This window comes from Dysidea avara, chromosome 5, assembly GCF_963678975.1.
Source record: "Dysidea avara chromosome 5, odDysAvar1.4, whole genome shotgun sequence".
NCBI lineage: Eukaryota > Metazoa > Porifera > Demospongiae > Dictyoceratida > Dysideidae > Dysidea > Dysidea avara.
In genome coordinates, this window is record NC_089276.1 from 8899881 (window position 1) to 8921995 (window position 22115).

General features: G+C 39.5%; 1 protein-coding gene and 1 long non-coding RNA gene across 5 annotated transcripts in view; one reads left to right on the top strand and one right to left on the bottom strand.

Annotated features, from left to right (window-relative positions):
- The window catches only part of LOC136255622 (uncharacterized), a 70938-nt gene extending 54763 nt beyond the window's left edge, over nt 1–16175 (top strand). Inside the window, exons 1-5 of one of the 4 annotated variants that reach the window (XR_010700989.1) lie at nt 9235–9318; nt 11893–12725; nt 13986–15030; nt 15082–15158; nt 16049–16175. Coding sequence is in view for 1 of the 4 variants with exons in the window: in XM_066048435.1 (XP_065904507.1) it covers nt 9288–9318; nt 11893–12725; nt 13986–14144 (1023 nt within the window). In the remaining 3 variants the exon portion in view is untranslated. Of the gene's footprint in view, nt 1–9234; nt 9319–11892; nt 15315–16048 lie in introns of those variants that run through there. The other 3 variants (XR_010700988.1, XM_066048435.1, XR_010700990.1) reach the window with 3 other exon arrangements.
- Nucleotides 14084–19199, bottom strand: LOC136255641 (uncharacterized). Its single transcript, XR_010701015.1, has 3 exons — nt 19021–19199; nt 18721–18863; nt 14084–15120 (listed from the first exon to the last, which is right to left on the bottom strand). It is a non-coding gene; the product is annotated as an uncharacterized lncRNA (long non-coding RNA).
- Between the last annotated feature and the right edge of the window lie 2916 nt (nt 19200–22115).

Consider the following 22115-nt stretch of genomic DNA (forward strand, 5'->3'; position numbering starts at 1 on the left):
AAAGTGACTTCTTCTAGCTGATCTATCTACAGGATGACTTGTTTCTAACTGAACTCTTTACAGTGTGATTTATTTGAGCTGAACTCTCTACATGACGGCTTCTTTGTAGCTGAACTCTCTATTAGGTACCTTCTTCTAGCTGATCTGACTACAGGGTGACTTGTTTGTAGCTGAATTTCCTACAGAATAACTTGCAATGTAATATAACTGAGTAAATTATACATGCAGCTGAATGCTTTATCAAGACACACGATAGTGTGTCGTGCGGCCCAAGAAGCCGGCGCGCCACACCGTCAGTATATTAACAGGAAGAAAGAAAACGCAATTTTCACACCTATGTAGCTCTGTGATCCCTTACCCAATTGGAACCAAATTTGCTGGAGACGTGCCGCCCAGTTAGGGTAGTCTACATACCAAATTTAAAGAAAATCGCTGCAGCCATTTCCGAGATACGAGCGAACAAAATTTCGTTTTAATTTCTTTGTTTTTTTCTTCTTCTTCATCTTCTTCATTTCGCACACTTCGCAAAATTCGCCATAAAACACGAATGTGTGCTCGGATTTGGCTGAAATTTGGCACACTTAAAGGGCTCATTAAGGCGGATCTCCGTACCAACTTTGGTAGGAATCCGATGAACATTCACGGAGTTATGACCGCTTATTTGCGTAAAATAAGGTCGAAGGTCTGTCACGCCTACAGGGTAAACTCCTTGGAGGAATCAGTTGAAAATTGATATGAAGATAGAGCAACCATCGTAGGAGTGCCTTTTTGTGGTTTGAAAGGAATCGGGATAAAGACCATGGAGATATGACACGAAACCCAACCTGTGTCAAAATTACGCGATCGATTTTTATGAATAGAAAAACTATTAGTTTTCGTATCTACCAGGCAAACCGCTTAGAGCAACGAGCTGAAAATCAGCATGTAGCTGGAATAATCATCATAGAAAGTCCTTGCAATAGTACAGAAGAATCGGATTACAAATCACTGAGTTATGATTCGAAAGGCAATTAGGTGCAGCAAATGCGAGATCGAGATACTCTAATAGAACAGTCACCCTAATAAAGCATTCAGCTGCATTTATAATTTACTCAGTTATATTACATTGTAAGTTATTCTGTAGGGATTCAAGCTACAAACAAGTCACCCTGTAGTCAGATCAGCTAGAAGAAGGTACCTAATACAGAGTTCAGCTACAAATAAGCCATCATGTAGAGAGTTCAGCTCAAATAAATCACACTGTAGAGAATTCAGCTACAAACAAATTGCCCTGTAGAGAGATCAGCTAGAAGAAGTTACCTTGTAGAGAGTTCAGTTACAAAGAAACAATCATGCAAAGAGTTTAGCTACAAACAAATCACCTAGTAAAAAGTTCCGCTATGAACAGATCACACTGTAGAGAGTTCAGTTAGAAACAAGTCATCCTGTAGAGAGATCAGCTAGAAGAAGTCACCTTGTAGAGAGTTCAGTTACAAAGAAACAATCATGCAAAGAGTTTAGCTACAAACAAATCACCCAGTAAAAAGTTCTGCTATTAACAGATCACACTGTAGAGAGTTCAGTTAGAAACAAGTCATCCTGTAGATAGATCAGCTAGAAGAAGTCACTATGTAGAGAGTTCAGCTACAAAGAAACCACCATGTAAAAGAGTTCAGCTGCAAACAAATCACCTGTAGAGAATTCAACTACAAACAAATCACCCTGTAGAAAGATCAGCTAGAAGAAGTTACCTTGTAGAGAGTTCAGCTACAAACGAATCACCCTGTAGAAAGTTCAGCTACAAACAAGTCATCCTGTATAGAGATCAGCTAGAAACAAGTCATCCTGTAGAGAGTTCAGCTAGAAGAAGTTACATTGTAGAGAGTTCAGCTACAAAGAAACTACCATGTAGAGAGTTCAGCTGCAAATAAATCGCCCTGTAGAGAATTCAGCTACAAACAAATCACCCTGTAGAAAGATCAGCTAGAAGAAGTTACCTTGTAGAGAGTTCAGCTACAAACAAATCACCCTGTAGAGAGTTCAGCTACAAACAAGTCACCATGTAGAGAGTTCAGCTAGAAGAAGTTACATTGTAGAGAATTCAGCTACAAAGAAACTACCATGTAGAGAGTTCAGCTGCAAACAAATCGCCCTGTAGAGAATTCAGCTACAAACAAATTACCCTGTAAAAAGATCAGCTAGAAGAAGTTACCTTGTAGAGAGTTCAGCTACAAACAAATCACCCTGTAGAGAGATCAGCTAAAAACAAGCCACCTGTAGAGAGTTCAGCTAGAATAAGTTACACTGTAGAGAGTTCGGCTACAAAGAAACTACCATGTAGAGAGTTCAGCTGCAAACAAATTGCCCTGTAGAGAATTCAGCTACAAACAAATCACCTTGTAGAAAGATCAGCTACAAGAAGTTACTTTGTAGAGAGTTCAGCTACAAACAAATCACCCTGTAGAGAGTTCAGCTACAAACAAGTCACCCTGTAGAGAGATCAGCTAGAAACAAGTCATCCTGTAGAGAGTTCAGCTAGAAGAAGTTACATTGTAGAAAGTTCAGCAACAAAGAAACTACCATGTAGAGAGTTCAGCTGCAAATAAATCGCCCTTTAGAGAATTCAGCTACAAACAAATCACCCTGTAGAAAGATCAGCTAGAAGAAGTTACCTTGTAGAGAGTTCAGCTACAAACAAATCACCCTGTAGAGAGTTCAGCTACAAACAAGTCACCCTGTAGAGAGATCAGCTAGAAACAAGTCATCCTGTAGAGAGTTCAGCTAGAAGAAGTTACATTGTAGAGAGTTCAGCTACAAAGAAACTACCATGTAGAGAGTTCAGCTGCAAATAAATCACCCTGTAGAGAATTCAGCTACAAACAAATCACCCTGTAGAAAGATCAGCTAGAAGACGTTACCTTGTAGAGAGTTCAGCTACAAACAAATCACCCTGTAGAGAGTTCAGCTACAAAGAAACTACCATATAGAGAGTTCAGCTGCAAACAAATCACCCTGTAGAGAATTCAGCTACAAACAAATTACCCTGTAGAAAGGTAAGCTAGAAGAAGTTACTTTGTAGAGAGTTCAGCTACAAACAAATCACCCTGTAGAGAGATCAGCTAGAAACAAGCCACCCGTCGAGAGTTCAGCTAGAAGAAGTTACATTGTAGAGAGTTCAGCTACAAAGAAGCTACCATGTAGAGAGTTCAGCTGCAAACAAATTGCCCTGTAGAGAATTCAGCTACAAACAAATCACCCTGTAGAAAGGTCAGCTAGAAGAAGTTACCTTGTAGAGAGTTCAGCTACAAACAAATCACCCTGTAGAGAGTTCAGCTACAAACAAGTCACCCTGTAGAGAGTTCAGCTAGAAACAAGTCACCCTGTAGAGAGATCAGCTAGAAACAAGCCACCCATAGAGAGTTCAGCTAGAAGAAGTTACATTGTAGAGAGTTCAGCTACAAACAAGTCACCATGTAGAGAGTTCAGCTAGAAGAAGTTACCTTGTAGAGAGTTCAGCTACAAACAAATCACCCTGTAGAGAGTTCAGCTACAAACAAGTCACCCTGTAGAGAGATCAGCTAGAAACAAGTCATCCTGTAGAGAGTTCAGCTAGAATAAGTTACACTGTAGAGAGTTCGGCTACAAAGAAACTACCATGTAGAGAGTTCAGCTGCAAACAAATTGCCCTGCAGAGAATTCAGCTACAAAATAATCACCCTGTAAAAAGGTCAGCTAGAAGAAGTTACCTTGTAGAAAGTTCAGCTACAAACAAATCACCCTGTAGAGAGTTCAGCTACAAACAAGTCACCCTGTAGAGAGATCAGCTAGAAACAAGTCATCCTGTAGAGAGTTCAGCTAGAAGAAGTTACATTGTAGAGAGTTCAGCTACAAAGAAACTACCATGTAGAGAGTTTAGCTGCAAACAAATCGCCCTGTAGAGAATTCAGCTACAAACAAATCACCCTGTAGAAAGATCAGCTAGAAGAAGTTACCTTGTAGAGAGTTCAGCTACAAACACATCACCTTGCAGAGAGTTAAGCTACAAACAAGTCACCCTGTAGAGAGATCAGCTAGAAACAAGCCACCTGTAGAGAGTTTAGCTAGAAGAAGTTACATTGTAGAGAGTTCAGCAGTTTAGCTGCAAACAAATCGCCCTGTAGAGAATTCAGCTACAAACAAATCACCCTGTAGAAAGATCAGCTAGAAGGAGTTACCTTGTAGAGAGTTCAGCTACAAACAAATCACCTTGTAGAGAGTTCAGCTACAAATAAGTCACCCTGTAGAGAGATCAGCTAGAAACAAGCCACCCGTAGGGAGTTTAGCTAGAAGAAGTTACATTGTAGAGAGTTCAGCAGTTTAGTTGCAAACAAATCGCCCTGTTGAGAATTCAGCTACAAACAAATCACCCTGTAGAAAGATCAGCTAGAAGAAGTTACCTTGTAGAGAGTTCAGCTACAAACAAATCACCTTGTAGAGAGTTCAGCTACAAACAAGTCATCTGGTAGAGGGATCAGCTAGAAGGATCACCTTGCAGAGAGGTCAGCTACAAAGAAATCACCCTGCTTCATCTTTTCTTCTTCCTGTAGTAAAGAAAAAAATGACAGGTCAAAAAGCCCTAAAGCCGGCCATAGGCCGGCTTTGGGGTATACGAATGCAAAAAGAAGTGAAATCTAATCCAAAACAGCCAAGCTGTAAAAAAAGAGTGCGGCCCTGAGAAAGGCTATGGTGAAAAAAGATGTGAAATCCAAGGTGGCGGCCAAGAAATGGCTGTGATGGTAGGTTAATGGTAAAAATTTTAATAACAACAATTCAGTGAATTTGGTGCCGCTTGGTCTTGGCACAAAATTCACTTGAATTGTCGTTATTAAAATTTTTACCATTAACCTACCATCACAGCCATTTCTTGGCCGCCACCTTGGATTTCACATCTTTTTTCACCATAGCCTTTCTCAGGGCCGCACTCTTTTTTTACAGCTTGGCTGTTTTGGATTAGATTAGGGTGACTGTTCTATTAGAGTATCTCGATCTCGCATTTGCTGCACGTAGTTGCCTTTCGAATCATAACTCAGTGATTTGTAATCCGATTCTTCTGTACTACTGCAAGAACTTTCTATGATGATTATTCCAGCTACATACTGATTTTCAGCTTGTTGCTCTAAGCGGTTTGCCTGGTAGACACGAAAACTAATAGTTTTTTATTCATAAAAATCGATCGCGTAATTTTGACACAGGTTGGGTTTTGTGTCATATCTCCATGGTGTTTATCCCGATTCCTTTCAAACCACAAAAAGGCACTCCTACAATGGTTGCTCCATCTACATATCAATTTTCAACTGATTCTTCCAAGGCATTTATCCTGTAGGCGTGACAGACCTTCGACCTTATTTTACGCAAATAAGCGGTCATAACTCCGTGAATGTTCATCGGATTCCTACCAAAGTTGGTACGGAGATCCGCCTTAATGAGCCCTTTAAGTGTGCCAAATTTTAGCCCAATCCGAGCACGCATTCGTGTTTTATGGCGAATTTTGCGAAGTGTGCGAAATGAAGAAGATGAAGAAGAAAACGAAGAAATTAAAACGAAATTTTGTTCGCTCGTATCTCGGAAATGGCTGGAGCGATTTTCTTCAAAGTTGGTATGTAGACTCCCCTAACTGGGCGGCACGTCTCTAGCAAATTTAGTTCCAATCGGATAAGGAATCACAGAGCTACATAGGTGTGAAAATTGCTCTTCCTGTTAATATACTCACGGTGTGGCGCGCCGGCTTCTTGGGCCGCACGACACACTATCGTGTGTCTTGATTTTAATGCATAAATGATATTTAACATACCAATATAAGGCTACTTGCAATTGGTATTAGAAATTACACTGTAAAAATACCATACAAACAGCAGTGATTATAAGGCTACACATTAACACTTATAACTCATGATCTACTATTGGTCCCAACTTTAAACTCACAGTGATGAATGATTGGTATTAGAGCAACATGTAAACCAAAAATAAATTTAATTAAAGAATATATATTTTTGAAAATGAAGATTAAAGGAAAAAGCTACATTTTTATGGTTTGACCTTTTCCTTTGAGCAATTATAAAATATTATATATCACCTGAAAGAGAATCTACTAAGGATTTCAAAACTCTAAACTAGAAATTTCTACATCAATCACAAGCAAAGTTATGGTCATTTTATTGAAGACGTGTAAGCAAAATAAAATTTTCAGCAGAAACTTTGAGTGGTCATAACTTAAAGGGAAACCAATGAAATGAGCTAAATTTTGGTGTGAGAAAGTTTCTTGATAGGGTCCATGTTTGTGCCAAATTTCATGAAAATTGAAAGGTCTCCAGATTTTTTTTGTTGATTTGGTATGGAATGACCCATATGCTATATACACGAGGTATGTTGCATATACTACATACACGAGGTACGTTACATAAGCTACACACACGAGGTACATTGCATACGCTACATATACTACGTACGTTGCATATGCCACATACACTAGGTACGATGCATACGCTACATACTGGAGGCATGTTACATATGTACATACAAGAGTTACACTGAATACGCTGCATACACGAGGTACGTTGCATAAACTACATACACGAGGTACATTGCCTATGCTGCATACACTAGGCACAATGCATATGCTACAAGAGTTACACTGCATACGCTACATACACGAGGTGCATTGCATATGCTACATATACGACGTACATTGCATAAGCTACATACACTAGGTACGATGCATATGCTACATACACGAGGTACATTGCATACGCTACATAGAAGAGTTACACTGCATACGCTACATACACGAGGTACGTTGCATATGCTACATACAAGAGTTACACTGCATACGCTACATATACGACGTATGTTGCATATGCTACATACACTAGGTACATTGCATACGCTACATACAAGAGTTACACTGTATACGCTACGTAAACGAGATACGTTGCATACGCTACATACACTAGGTACATTGTATAAGCTACATACATTTCGTACGATCCATATGGTACGTTGCATACGCTAAAAACAAGAGTTACACTGCATATGCTACATACACTAGGTAAGTTGCATACGCTACATACAAGAGTTACACTGCATATGCTACATACAGGAGGCACATTGCATATGCTACACACAAGAGTTACACTGCATACGCTACATACACGAGGTACGTTGCAGATACTACATGCATGAAGTACATTGCATATGCTACGTACACTAGGTACGTTGTATACGCTACATACACTAATACGTTGCATATGCTACATACACTAGGTACGTTGCGTATGCTACATACACTAGGTACGATACATAAGGAGGCTAGATACGCGAGGTACGTTGCATACGCTACATACACTAGGTACAATTCATACGCTACATACACTAGGTACAATTCATACGCTACACACACGAGATACGTTGCATACGCTGCATATACGACATATGTTGCATAAGCTACTTACACTAGGCATGATGTATATGCTAGATACACGAGGTATGTGGCATATTCCTCCCTGTTATGTCTCGTACAGGTATGGTTATCATTTATCGTTTATTATATTAACATCTGTTTTATTTAGCAAAATTCCCCAAGGTTTTGTATTCAGTGGAGATCTTGGATAGTAGTCTCGCGTGGCCAGACCGCTTTTTCTCCCACGGCGCTTATCGATTAGAATTATAAGCGCCTGCTCGAAAAAGGAACCCATACACTACTCGTTTTCACACCTTGAAGGTGTTAACCGGTGTTTTGTCACACAACGTCTACTTCCTTTTACATTATAAGGCACATGTGGTTAATACAAAGCTAACTTATTAGATAAAAAGCACCGATTAATACAGATGATACCTCGGACCGGGGCTGATTTCCCGTACCCTGTATATAGGCAAAATATCGTAATAAATAGCTTCAAGCTGTTTTGGTTTCAATCATGGGAAAGAAACCCATGTCCTTTGCTGCTCGGGAATCTATCGCGGCTAGTTCCCTTGGCACACCAGACCATACGCACACACACACACACAAACAATAACACTTTTACAATAGAATAGCACTACTGTCAGTTCTCTAAAAATTCGGCCCCTCTATTTATTCGGCACCCTTGTTCTATAGTGAAATAGTTTCCTCTAAAAATCTTTGGCACATTGGCTGTAGCAGCTGTTTGTCAAGGTGGATCAAGTGGTGGACGCTGGTAGTGAAGGAAGCAAACTGTCTAGTTGTGATATCAACGATGCAAGCAGTGCATCTTCAATCGTTGTCGTCATTGTTGTCATCGATAGTGACTCATCATCAGTGCAGTGTACTCTTTAATTACTGGCCAAAATTTGGTGAGACAAAACAATTGGTTTTAAAATATGCTGAATCTTTAGAGAACTTATGGTATCACGTATCAGCATACCTCAACAGCTTCACACTCAAATTCATTATTTAGAGCAGCAGAAACCTTGTGGTTTTCTTAAAACTCTGGCACTTCTTAATCCTATAGTTTCTCCTTTCTTTCAAAGTAACAAATCTACAATTCCTTTTGAGATCCTAACAAACAAAGCAAAAAAATTAAACAATGGTCCAGTGTAACCATGTGATCAACAATAGTGTACCATCATAACAATTTACAATACGATTTAGGAGAATTGTACAGCAAAACAGTTTGCATGGTTAGATCCATTATAAATGTATTATTGTTGATCTAAAACATGAGTAGCTATTGTGAAAATGTTGTACATTTGATTAGTCACCTTGAAAAGTTTATCCAACTTTTGCAAAATTTCAAGACTTTTTGAATCGGTGCGCTTGCTTTATAATATTTCCAATTAATGCGTGGCAACAAAAATTTTCTCCACAAAAATTATTTGCTGCCATGATGTATCATTTCATCTTTTGGTTTCCAGTTAGGGTTTCCAAGGATATATCAAAGAAGGAGAGCACACTGACTTTGGTAAAATAGTCATGATAAGTAATCGTCTTCTGAAGGGAAGTAAAAGTACCAACAGATGGCGCTGAAGATATTGAACAAAATCTGAATTAGTACTCCTTCAATTCCTCCAGTATTTGCTTTGCCTTCGTCAACTCAAAACATTCACAGCGACTTTACGGCGTCACGGGACCGGTGCATGGTGTTGCGCGATATATCTTCCTAATCCTTCTCGGGACGTTTCCTTCTTGTTGTCGGCCATTTAATATTACGTAAAAACTATGACGAAATTGATGAATTCTTGTGGCAATACGTATGGCTTCGCACCAGGCGACAGTCATTACACTCAGTAGGACGGTACTTAGTGCGCTCTTCGTGATGGCAATGGATTTAAGACCACAGCAAAAAAGTACGTGCTTGTTTTGTATTATAAAATGGTTAAGCTTACATTAGTCTCGCGTGCCAAAGACGTTTGGTGTGATTTTCCCACCCCTCTGGCAATGCGAGGCTAGGTACTGTGCAGAAATAAATAACAAATGTAAAGCATCAGCAATTCCAACAGTAAATCGACAGGACAATATACGTACCACAGGATATTCCGAGAGTCTATCGTTCGTCATCTTAGGCTCATCATCCAGACCTTTGCACTTATTGATTGGAGATTATAGGTATCCTCCATTGGAAAGGGTCTGGTGAAATGCCTGTACCAAATTTATCAAGAGAATCGCCGAAAACTGGCGGTCGGTGATTAGGTTCACAAAAGGTTAAATCTGGGCAAAAGTTCTGCCACGCTATAATAAGGTAACACTTGCGTGGTCCTATTAAGATGATAAATTAAGGATGGAGTATATTCTACGGAACAGAACCGACCTGGCTCCGAGTGTGGCGCTTGGCTGGAATCTGGGTGGCTTGTGGATGGCAACAGCATACAACAGATGTGTTCTCCAAAGAGTTTACTCTAGAATACACTGCCTAAATCATTTATGCCCTTTGCCTTCTGACCTCTAAATTGTATCGTGTTTTCGTGCTACCCATACTAGATTATTGTGATGTAGTATGGACAACATCATCTGTATATACAACATTTCAAATACTGGAGAGGCTTCGTTCAAAGTTCAACAGTCCACCATCTAAAACCAATATCTCAGTGTGTAAGACTCTAACGGAATGAAGACGTTTGACATTACTTCACGTGCCAACCGAAACCTCCATCGCTTATTTGTTCCAAGAGTACGAACCACTTTAGTTAAGTATAACTTTCCGAGGAACACCATGTCTGTATATGCTACTAAAGTGGCTATAGTTATTTATTGATCAATAAGTCGTATACGGAGCATCACAGACTTGGGATTTGGATTTTTGGGCTGCTGACATCATAAGGACACCAAGTTTCATCGCTTAAGGTGGCTCGGAACAGTTTTAACATGGCTTCCCTGTGAAGTTTGTAATCACTGCTACTAGCAAACCATGGGCATAAAGGAGCCTTTTCTAACAGAATTCAATAAAACATTTGATTCTCTACCCTTCAAAACAAACTGGGGCTTTCTAGGATGCGTGTAACGCGAGATTCGATTTTAGGCCTTCAGAAGAAACTCTTCCTTCGCATAGGGCTTAACGGCACTGGATTTACTGTTAGACACTATTTACCTAATTACCTACCATCGTGCGGAGCTACTTTTGCCATCAAGACTTTAGTTCAATCGATACTTCTACCAACGCCACATGAAGATTCGAAGTGGTTTTTTATAAAATTCGTCTCGACCAGGTGGAAGCGAATTTTAAAAATCGGCTTTCGCACAAATGTTCTTTATTTACTGCTTATTACCCATATAAAATTCGACAGTCGTATCTTTAAAACCCGGCTGGCAGTTTCCTTTTGTTATGGCACCTGTAACAATAGCGCACGGCGCGCACAAATTAACTACTCGTATGCAAGCAATAATCGACAGTATGCGGAAAAGTTGTTTATTGCGCGAAGAATTCGGGCTAAGGAACAGCTTAGAAAGATTGAAGAACAGCAAGAAACACTAGTCTAATTCATGGTGAATACTTTACAGATTGTTTGTGGCCTTTACAAGGCCGTTTGTGGCTCAACCACAAAATCCATTAGCGCCAGGCGTAATGTTGCCGCACGGCTAATGCGACGGCTTATGCAACATTATGGTAGCCATATAAAAACTGTTCCGAGCCACCTTAATTGTGGCATTCCTTCGCCACGCTATGACGGGGGATCTAGTATGCATGATGTTGAAGTCCTTCAACTTTTTTTGGTTTGAAAAGTATGGAGTAGAACCCTCCTTTTTGAAAGTCTTTTTTTGCTTAGGCTCCTAGGCTAGTGGTAAACACCTTGTACAGGCTCTACCTTCTGTATTCACCCTCCAGTACCCAATTGGTAAAGTAGATAAAAACGAAACAAACAAGCAAATCAAAACAGATTAAAATGCGCAGGTATAAATCACAATACACTTGTCCCACCTACCAGGTTGGAGGTGGGATTCATTTGGAAATGCTCGGCAACAGAAATCTCCACTCCTGGAGACAATTTTGAGTTACTAATAACCTGGGAATTACTAAAAACGTGGCAAAGTATGGTTATACAGAACTCAAAATAATGGTAGGCAGTTTTCAGTACAAATGCCACGAATAGCCGAGCAAACTTTGCTTTGATCTGCAATTACTGCCAGGCATTTGTTGGCCTGCACTTTGCAACGTTACAATATGATTGAGCCATTGAGGCAAGCAATTTTGCTTGCCAAAGTAACAATAACTGCAGAACGAAGTCCAGTTTGGTCTGCAATTACTTCAGTACATAATGTTTGAGCACTGGCTATATGTGTTGCAAATGCCCCTACCTCACATCCCCTACTAATCTCTACCCTTTGTTATTCATCATCTCTTCGGCCCGATACAATGAGACCTCCTTTGTGTCAAATTTATTTGTAATAATTTGTGGGAATTAGTATTATTGCTACTTTGTTTTTAGTTGTAAAGTATGCATTTCAAGGACCAAAGTTAGTAAAATCTGATGATGTGGATACCAGCAAGTATTATGAAGCATATTGTGACGAAAATCTTCAAATTTATGTTTTTAACCATGAAACCACAGAAGAAGCCTCAAAAGCCAGATGGGAAATATTTATGGGGCTTTGCAAATCTGTTTCTAATGTATCGATATTTGATAGCTCCCATTCTGGAGAATGTTATCCTGAATTTCATATTGATCCTGAAAACAAATTCATAGCTATTTCTGATCTGAAGGAGATCTGGGCTAAATTTTCAAGTGATCAGTTTATGGTCCATGCGTTGCACAGGAGTTTTAGTATTGATCATGAATTGGCGTTAAACAAGCTATTTTGTGAAAGACTAAGTCGTGAACTTGTGTCACATGGGTTTATTGTGGAGAAGGCATTGCCACAGGAAAATGTTACAATGTTTGGAAAGTCACAGCCAGATATATCCATTTACAGACAAGGAGGAGGTTACATTAAACAATCTACCATTTTAGGTGGCATTGTAGATGGCATTATAGAACAAGAAGATAATGTTGAAATTGTCAATGGAGGTACTATAGAAATGAAGATGGTTCCTGTACATCAGAAAAAGCGCGATTCTCCAGAGGTCAGGCAGTTAATGGCAAACATGATACGTTTGGGTGGCTTTTTAGCTTCAAAGGCTTTTGAAAAAGGACATATGATTGATGAAATAAAGGTCTATGGCCTCCTAGTGAGCCATAAAAATCCATTCTGTTTACCATTGAGATACAAAACTAAATGTTCAACTGGGAGCACAACATTTATGATAGGTGATGAAATGGAAGTGAGTAAGGCTATAAAGTCACTGTTGGCCTGCATATAGTTAAAGAATCCACTGAATTCAATAATACACTGTAAATAATAATTTATGTTATAAATATATTGTGTTGTGAACAGTGCAATATGTGATATATATCAAGAGTCCTTGATTATATCAAGAGTAAATAATAGACTAGGTGATACACATGTGCATGGTATGCCTTGCATGGATTCAATATGTGTATAGATTTTTAAAATAATGTAGTGCTCAGAAGTGCATACTTAGCACTTTGTACTATTGCAATTGCATGGAATAGCTATTGAAGGAAAATTTGTGATGTTTGGTTAGCCACTTAGCTATGTCATTACTATTATAATATTAAACCTACGTACCTGTGGTTTATCACCTACTTTAGAGTTTTACACACTTGCTTTATCTACGAATTAACCTATGTAACAACTGTCGTAGTCACCTACTCTAATGTAACACACGGACAAACAAATGGTGCTTAATGGGTGTGTCCATACTTGCCCACCTATAAGTTGAGACCTGTCAAGGTCTATGAAACAATGTTACTATGCTATGAACATAGTCACCCACTCTATAATAACACACAGAACCAACAAAGCACCATTGGTAGGCATGGAATTAAGTCAAAAGTCAAGACAAAAGACCCTTGTGTTGTAGTTAGTAGTAACTAGTACATACTTGTGTGTATGTACAAGTAGAAGTGCACCAATATGGAAATTTACTAATATTCCAATAACCTATACATTGGCTTCAGGGTTACAGTGCTCAATATAAGGTCACTTACTTGATCTGTAAAAAATGACAGACCATCATGCAACAGTCGGCCATTGGTGCATAATAGTAGGCATTTTACATACACAACGCGTTTTTAATTAGGTCACATTGTGGGACTTTTTATTTGGTTGGTCATCGTGGCTGTGGGTCGGAAAATGACAGGTAGGCTGCTATTTTGAGCTCTGATATTACCAATATCTAAACATAAAAGACTTACAGTAAGGAAGCTACAGAAAAATGGAAAAACATGGTTAAAGGTGGTCATTTCTTAAAAGAATTGTGAAAAGGTTGTGACGAAAAGTCTATACAAATGAAAAAATAATAAATCATGTTGGCAAATATAGTGGTTATGTGTGAATCAGTATGATATCTGCTAATAGTCAACTATTCACCGATATATCTGTACTTACATCGGTGCATCTCATACGTGTTTGGTTTGTGTGCAACATAATACTCAATAGTGTTTATTTGTTTGTGTAGTGTGGTGTTTACTGGGGAAGGAAATGTCTAGGATCATTGCAGAAGTTTGGGTTCCACAACCTCTTCCCATTGAGCCTCGTGCTGGTTTACTGTTGGTATTTTGATTTGAAACAGTGTATAAATAAATGTGATTCTGACTTTACATCAAAATGTACATAGCATTATTGGAATGGCTTATGATGTAGACAAAATCCAGATGACGACAACCAGAACAGTGGCTCAACAGCAATGGTAGCACAGTCAACAACATCACTAAGTCTACGTGTTAGTAGGCATGGCATGATCCACTGAATCAGGATTGTGGTAGGAGCTATGGAATATCTATCGAGAAATAGGAAGACGTTATATATGCCACATACATACATGTGTATGTAGTAGTTATGGTAGAACCTGTCAGATGTAAAATGGTAGCTAATAGGGGACTCCAATATTTTCCAAGTAAAAGCACCTGACTTGGACTATAGTTGACCTAAACCATAACCATATCTATCAGCAATTAGTTCCGTATATTTTTCCTGGCTGAAATATGACCAATCAAAACCTTATTCATCCCAGGGTCTTCCCTAGAGAGTGATAGAATTAAGGATGAAACATTAATTTTCTCAAAATTGGTTCAAAGAATGTAACTAATTTGGAAGCACTTTACACTCTATTTGCTGGGGGGGAAACCTGAGCATCTATAATTAAGTCCAAGGTAGAAAACTGAAATGTATTTCAGATAAGTATATGAACAATACATATGCCATCATGGTAGCTAGCAACATGCATGTGTACATAGGCTAGGCTGAGATGTTAATAAATAATAAAACCTATCCCTTATAACATTTTAATTGAACTGCATATTTTGCATTGCGAACTGGTGCAAATGCACGTTCTGTTTCAAAACCTCAAACTACATACATATTATTAATTTTATCAATGACTCTTATGACTTACCATAAGCAAGACATACTTGAAGCCATGAAAGTTCTGTTGAGTGCCGACTGACTGGTGATTATCCTTGAGTGCTGACTGAAGGTGACTGTCTTTGAGTGCCGACCTACTAGTGAGTGCTGACTGCCCAATGGTGATTGTCCTTAATTTCATGAGGTAATAGGAGGGATCATCACTAGTGAACAAGCCACTAACAAGAAATCTGCATGAGAAAAACAACACTTTACTCTAGTACATAAAGTATGACTTTGAACACACATGCACATACACACCCAACAGTCTGCATCACCCATCCAATTCCCAGAGTAGGGAATGGACTGGACTGAATGTTGCAACACTGGCCATTATTGAATGTCTTTTTCTCCACAGTGATTATTGAAATGGTCATTTGATTTACCAATGGAACTAAATAGGAATGCAGAAAACACTGAATGTAGAACACAGGCAGTAATAGAATTCCAGGTTCAATGCCCAATCGGTGATGCCTTTTCCTTGAGCAAGTGTACCCGCATTGCTCCAGTCTACTGAGCTCGAGTTGATAAATAAGGACCTGGTATAAACTGGCACCCAGCTGGGCAAGCAAATCCCAACTGTTAAGATCTCACACAGTGGGTGAAAGTGTTTGGGTGCCCACACATTTACTTTTGAGACACGTCCTGCTGGTTATTACCTCTGCCCTAAGCAGATTTAACTAAGCAACTGAGTAGTGCAAAGGTGTTGTAGTGCTGGTTCAAGGGTAGGCATGATGATGCTTGCATGGCAGACGAAGCCTTCGTAACTTCTGTGCATGTGTGTATTGTGTATGCACATACATGTGTGCAAGTGTAATCTACACTATATATTGTACCACACATGTATAGGCTCACCTGTGTCATAATAAAAAAGCTAAGACATCTCATTGATGTACGCCAGTCCCAGGGGAAAGATCACAGTCTTATCTCCTGCAGTGTAGCCTTTCCATCACATCATGAGGGTAGATGAACCAGGAGTACAAGTACATCTACTTTCAGATAGGACCGGGCCCTCATGCACATTCTGAGTAGCATAATACGATAGACAACATGTAATAATATTTCCACAATTATCTACAGTTGAACCTGAGTATATACTATTTACTTATGGTACTATAGATGTTCTACTACTCTATAAGGAGCCAAAATCGTCTACAAACTTTCAAGATGAGGGTCTATATTTCATCTTTCAGAAATACTTCAGTGTTCATCTTTCAAGAATATTTCAAGTCATAGTTCTCCACAAACTTTCGTAAGTTAAGCAAAATTTTATCCGGAATTTTTAGCATTTGTTGTTATATTAATTTTATCGATTCACCTTTCAAAACAGAGTGAAATAATCAGAATTTCAGGCCATATTTCATCTTTCAGAAATAATTTCAGAGGTAATCCATGAAATTTCAGGTCATTACCTACCCCTCGGCAATAACCCTGAGATTTTCAGGGTAACATGTATTTAGGCGGTACTGTACCTATTAGCGATGTACTGTTAACAACCTGGTACTGTACATAGCATCTAGCACCACGTGATATCATGTTGTAATGTCAACTAGCAGTTTGTGCTTACAGTATCTCGCCTAGGCAGTCGTAATGCTGACCTCTGACAGCAAGTTTCTGTATAGTTACAGTTATCCAGCACTTGACACGGGCTACTTGTGTCAAAATTCCTAGGATTTCACAGAGAATTTTGAATGTTGTTACTATCATAGATAGCACCAAGAGTTCATTGGGGCGAGCCTGAGCGAGCCCCACACTAGCGAGTCGCCCACGTAAGTATCGTGTCATGGACCATGCGCAAACAACTACAAAAGAAATCGGAAAACTTACCGAATTAATGCCCACTGTAGTCCATGTCACGGCAAAGTAAACGGCGTAGATTACAGCACTTCCATATATGCTCGTGTCGTCGACCGTACCACGGAAAAATAAACGGCGTAGATTACAGCACTTCCATATATGCTCGTGTCGTCGACCGTGCCACGGAAAAATAAGCGGCGTAGATTACAGCACTGCTCGTGTCCTCAACCATGCCACGTGTTGTCACGCTGAGATTGGCTATACATGGTACAGCACTGCTCGTGTCCTCAACCATGCCACGTGTTATCACGGTGAGATTGGCTATAGATGGTACATAATGGATAGAGAAGAACGGCTTAGAAGAAGAAGAAAGCAGTATAGATTGAGAAGAGATCGCGAAACACCAGAGCAAGCGGAAGAAAGACGAAGGAGAAACAGAGAAAGTAGCAGAAGAAGACGTACTCAATTGACACAACAGCAAAGGGACACAATCTTACAGCAGAGAAGGCAGGATTAGTACGTTTTAATTAAATTTATTCAGTAGTTTATATTGATAGTGGTTTGAATGCTGGTGTAGTAACAAATGCTCATGTGAATGTGGACCAATCACAGCATCTCCAGTGTCAGGTGCCAGCTGACATTAGCGACCCTGCAGTCATTGCCAAGATTAGGGAATTTCATGCTGAATTGGCTTCATTGGATACAGTCAGGTGTTCAATATGTCTTGAAAAATTCCCAAGCATTTCACTAAATGACACGAGTACCTGTAGGCGTTGTCACAATGATAACCATGTACCAAAGCTATTTTCTGCTGCTAATAATATGGATCCTGGTTCAGTTCCACCAGAACTTATTGTAAGTAATGTTCCTCACACACATACACTTATAACCATTTACAGCACCAACAAACACTCCATGTACTGTTGCAGAATCGCTTTCATTCATGCTGGATACATCCATTTCTCGATTCATTTTGCGACAGTGTGCCACCTCTTTGAAGCTTTTTTGTCAATGCACATGTGCCACCACGTGCGCACTCTCCCACTCGTTTATCTCATACATCATATGTGACCAGATTTGCGAAAAGGTACCTTTTCCACACATTTGACATACCAGCAAACAAAATGTCATAACTGTTGACTCCTTGCACTGATTGACTTTCTGTTTGTATCAAAATGTAACCAACTAATGTAGGCATATTCATGGAAAATTGCAGACACATGCTTGCAATGATACAAAAGTTACAACGTTTGAAGTTGAAAAAATGGGTCAAATTTTATGTGTGAAAAAGGTACCTTTTCGCAAATCCGGTCACATATATAGCTATACTTTAGCGCATTTCATCATTACACATTACATCATCAAAATGTATTTACAACAATATGCTGACTCCTCGTGCTGACTTTGCCATCTTGCCGCAGTGCCTGTAAAAGTATACATAGTATCATTAGCTAGCTATAGCTTCTAAGTTCAGTTCAGGCTCGCCCCACGATGCTGCTAGCATCTGCCTAGTAATATTATGGGGGGGAGAGTATCCTACTTCAGTATAGCCTGTATAAACCCATACTGTGAAGTTATGATGCAACACTGTGATCACCTTCAATGTGTTAGTTGGTCAGGCTTTTTCTCAGCAAATAGCGACACAGGTAGCAGTACAGTGGCTTCAAATAAGCAACCCATTGGAGGTATTGTGTGTTAAAGTGATATCCTAGAGAAACCAGTGTTTTACTGAACTTCTTCAAGGTGTTGCGTCTCAGGTACGCGTTTATACAGGCTATACTGAAGTAGGATACTCTCCCCCCTATAATATTATGAACTCTTGATAGCACCATCTATGTTATTATCTACTTTACCAGTTTGGCACTGGAGGGTGAAAACACAGAAGGCAGAGTCTATTGGCTTGCCCCAGAATATTAGCAAGTGCGCCCGACCCCAAGTGCGTGGATTACTGCTCCCACCAACACATAGGATTCGTACTTCAACAAGAAACTTACCAAAATGGTTGTTGGCTTTCTCTGTTTATAGCAATAGCAATATGTACATGTACAAGACTTGCTATGCAGTGATCCTGTCAAGAGGTAACCTCCAACTGTGGGAATTGATGCAAAGGTCCTGGAGGGACAGGTCCTTTACTCTCCTGGGGAGAACACATCCACAATAAATCGCTAACAAGAATAATATGTTCCTCTACAATAATCCAACGAGACTCTTTAAACCAAGAATTAGCAGAAACATTGGCCAAACCCACTTTTTCAACTTTAGAATAATCCAGCATGCGCATTGGAATGACTTACCTGATGAAGTAGTTCTGGAAAAGATCTTTCTAACGCTCACTAGACCAATGTTGGAGAGAAACTGGGCATGGACGTGCTTAAGCTGGCCTACTAATCAATCTGTATTTTGATCACTGATTACTCATGCATCTCAATTAATGAACGTCACAAACCGGATGTGTATGAAACTTGATACATTTTGCCCAAATTTGGAATTGCATCTCATGAATAATGTAGCGGTGAACAGATAGACGAAGGAACGACTCCGACTGTATTATAGCTATAGAACTGTTCGTGGTGAGTTGTTATTTATGACCTTTGTTGAACTACCAGGAGAGGACCGTACGTACTGGTGCGGCTGGCTCTTCCTACTAGCGAAGGGTTGGCTAGGTACTTACCTACTTGGTCTATGGATTTTGTCCACTCTCTGGTTCAATGCCTAAATGTAAATATTGATGGATTAATTACAACTGTACAGTTCTCACTGGGTGCAGGTATAAACTAGCTGACCAAACAACGGTACAAATCTTTCAGTATTGAAACTCCTTCATATCAAAGTGATAGTGAGACTCATAGCAAAATACTTACGGTATATATTGTTCTATAGAGATGGTATTAATGATTTTATTACTTATTGATTCAAGTTACAGTATCTTTTAGATAGGTTCTACAAAGGCCAATTTTGTACTATTGTATCACTGTATGCTGTGATGACCCTCCGCTCACTGTACGTACTATTGTATTACTGTATGCTGTGATGACCCTCCCCTCACTGTACTATTGTATCACTGTATGCTGTGATGACCCTCCCCTCACTGTATGTACTATTGTATTACTGTATGCTGTGATGACCCTCCCCTCACTGTATGTACTATTGTATTACTGTATGCTGTGATGACCCTCCCCTCACTGTATGTACTATTGTATTACTGTATGTTGTGATGACCCTACCCTCACTGTATGTACTATTGTATTACTGTATGCTGTGATGACCCTCCCCTCACTGTATGTACTATTGTATCACTGTATGCTGTGATGACCCTCCCCTCACTGTATGTACTATTGTATTACTGTATGTTGTGATGACCCTACCCTCACTGTATGTACTATTGTATTACTGTGTGTTGTAATGACCCTACCCTCACTGTATGTACTATTGTATTACTGTATGCTGTGATGACCCTCCCCTCACTGTACTATTGTATCACTGTATGCTGTGATGACCCTCCCCTCACTGTATGTACTATTGTATTACTGTATGTTGTGATGACCCTCCCCTCACTGTATGTACTATTGTATTACTGTATGCCGTGATGACCCTCCCCTCACTGTACTATTGTATTACTGTATGCCGTGATGACCCTCCCCTCACTGTACTATTGTATTACTGTATGCCGTGATGACCCTCCCCTCACTGAACTATTGTATTACTGTATGCTGTGATGACCCTCCCCTCACTGTATGTACTATTGTATTACTGTATGCTGTGATGACCCTCCCCTCACTGTATGTACTATTGTATTACTGTATGCCGTGATGACCCTCCCCTCACTGTACTATTGTATTACTGTATGCCGTGATGACCCTCCCCTCACTGTACTATTGTATTACTGTATGCCGTGATGACCCTCCCCTCACTGTACTATTGTATTACTGTATGCCGTGATGACCCTCCCCTCACTGTACTATTGTATTACTGTATGCCGTGATGACCCTCCCCTCACTGTATGTACTATTGTATTACTGTATGCCGTGATGACCCTCCCCTCACTGTACTATTGTATTACTGTATGCCGTGATGACCCTCCCCTCACTGTATGTACTATTGTATTACTGTATGCTGTGATGACCCTCCCCTCACTGTATGTACTATTGTATTACTGTATGCTGTGATGACCCTCCCCTCACTGTACATACTATTGTATTACTGTATGTTGTGATGTAGCATGCACGTTTACTTATACACTGTAGGTGTCTGAGAAGTTACCAACTGCGCAGTTCAAGTTCGGGTGGCAACAAGGAAGGGTTGAATTTCACTGTTGCTATGGTGTATGAAGACATCAAATTTAATGTCCGCACCATCGCAGTAGTATAAATCAAGCCTGACTTCCAGTTGAACAGGGGACCATCTTCTGTGAATATCCACTTACTACTATACTAATCGTACTCCAATATTGCAGAACAGTGTATTCATTATTCTCAATCACAAAATGTGTGATTGTCGGTTACTATTAACTGATGTTGGAAAAAAAACAACAAGACAAGCATACATGTATCCCACCGCACATGCACAAATTCACTCCTATGGTTTCTCCAAATTGAGTCATTTGTGTTGATATACCACACTAAAAGTTTATAAACTCCACCTATAAGAAAGAACATAAAACTTAATGTTGAAAACAAATAATAAAATGTCTTACGAGGGTGCTAATGTGCCATCCTATTGTAAATGAAAACTTGGCACCTTGGGGAAATCCCTCTGATATAAGCAGAGGCAGAGATTTTGATTGTCATTTTTCATGAGATTTATAAATGCTCGCTGAAGGTATTTCAAACTTGGAGGTGTTTGCTCTTAGAATGTGCCACTATGACTAGAGAATTTGTCAAAGCAAAAACAGTCATGTGGCTTCTTAGTATAGTGACCATAGTAACTATTAAATAAAATGTTTTTACATTCGGTGCAGTTAAATGTGCATCTGTCTCACACAAACCAACTTAGATTGAAGCAGAAAATTATGATCTTTAGATTGGCATAGACTTAGCTCGATTACAAGCTAAATACAACATCAGGACATTGACCTGTAGAGTTGTGGCTAACCCTTTTCACAAAGGTGATCAGCAATTTTTACAATGTCCTTTCAATAAAGCTCTATCTCCTCTTAAAGGTCTAGTTACGATAATTGGTCTGAAGTACTCTATGAGTAGTGGCACTCATCAGTTGTTCTCCTATAGTAAGTCAAGTAGGATGGCTTCTGTTTACCTGTGCTGTAGGCAATTGAATATTAAATGGCTACAATACTGAAACACACAAATTTGAAATGGGGTTTCTTTCACCTAGCAAGCAAGCAACCACTCTGTCATTGCTAATAGGTAGTGCAAATGGATATCTACAATAT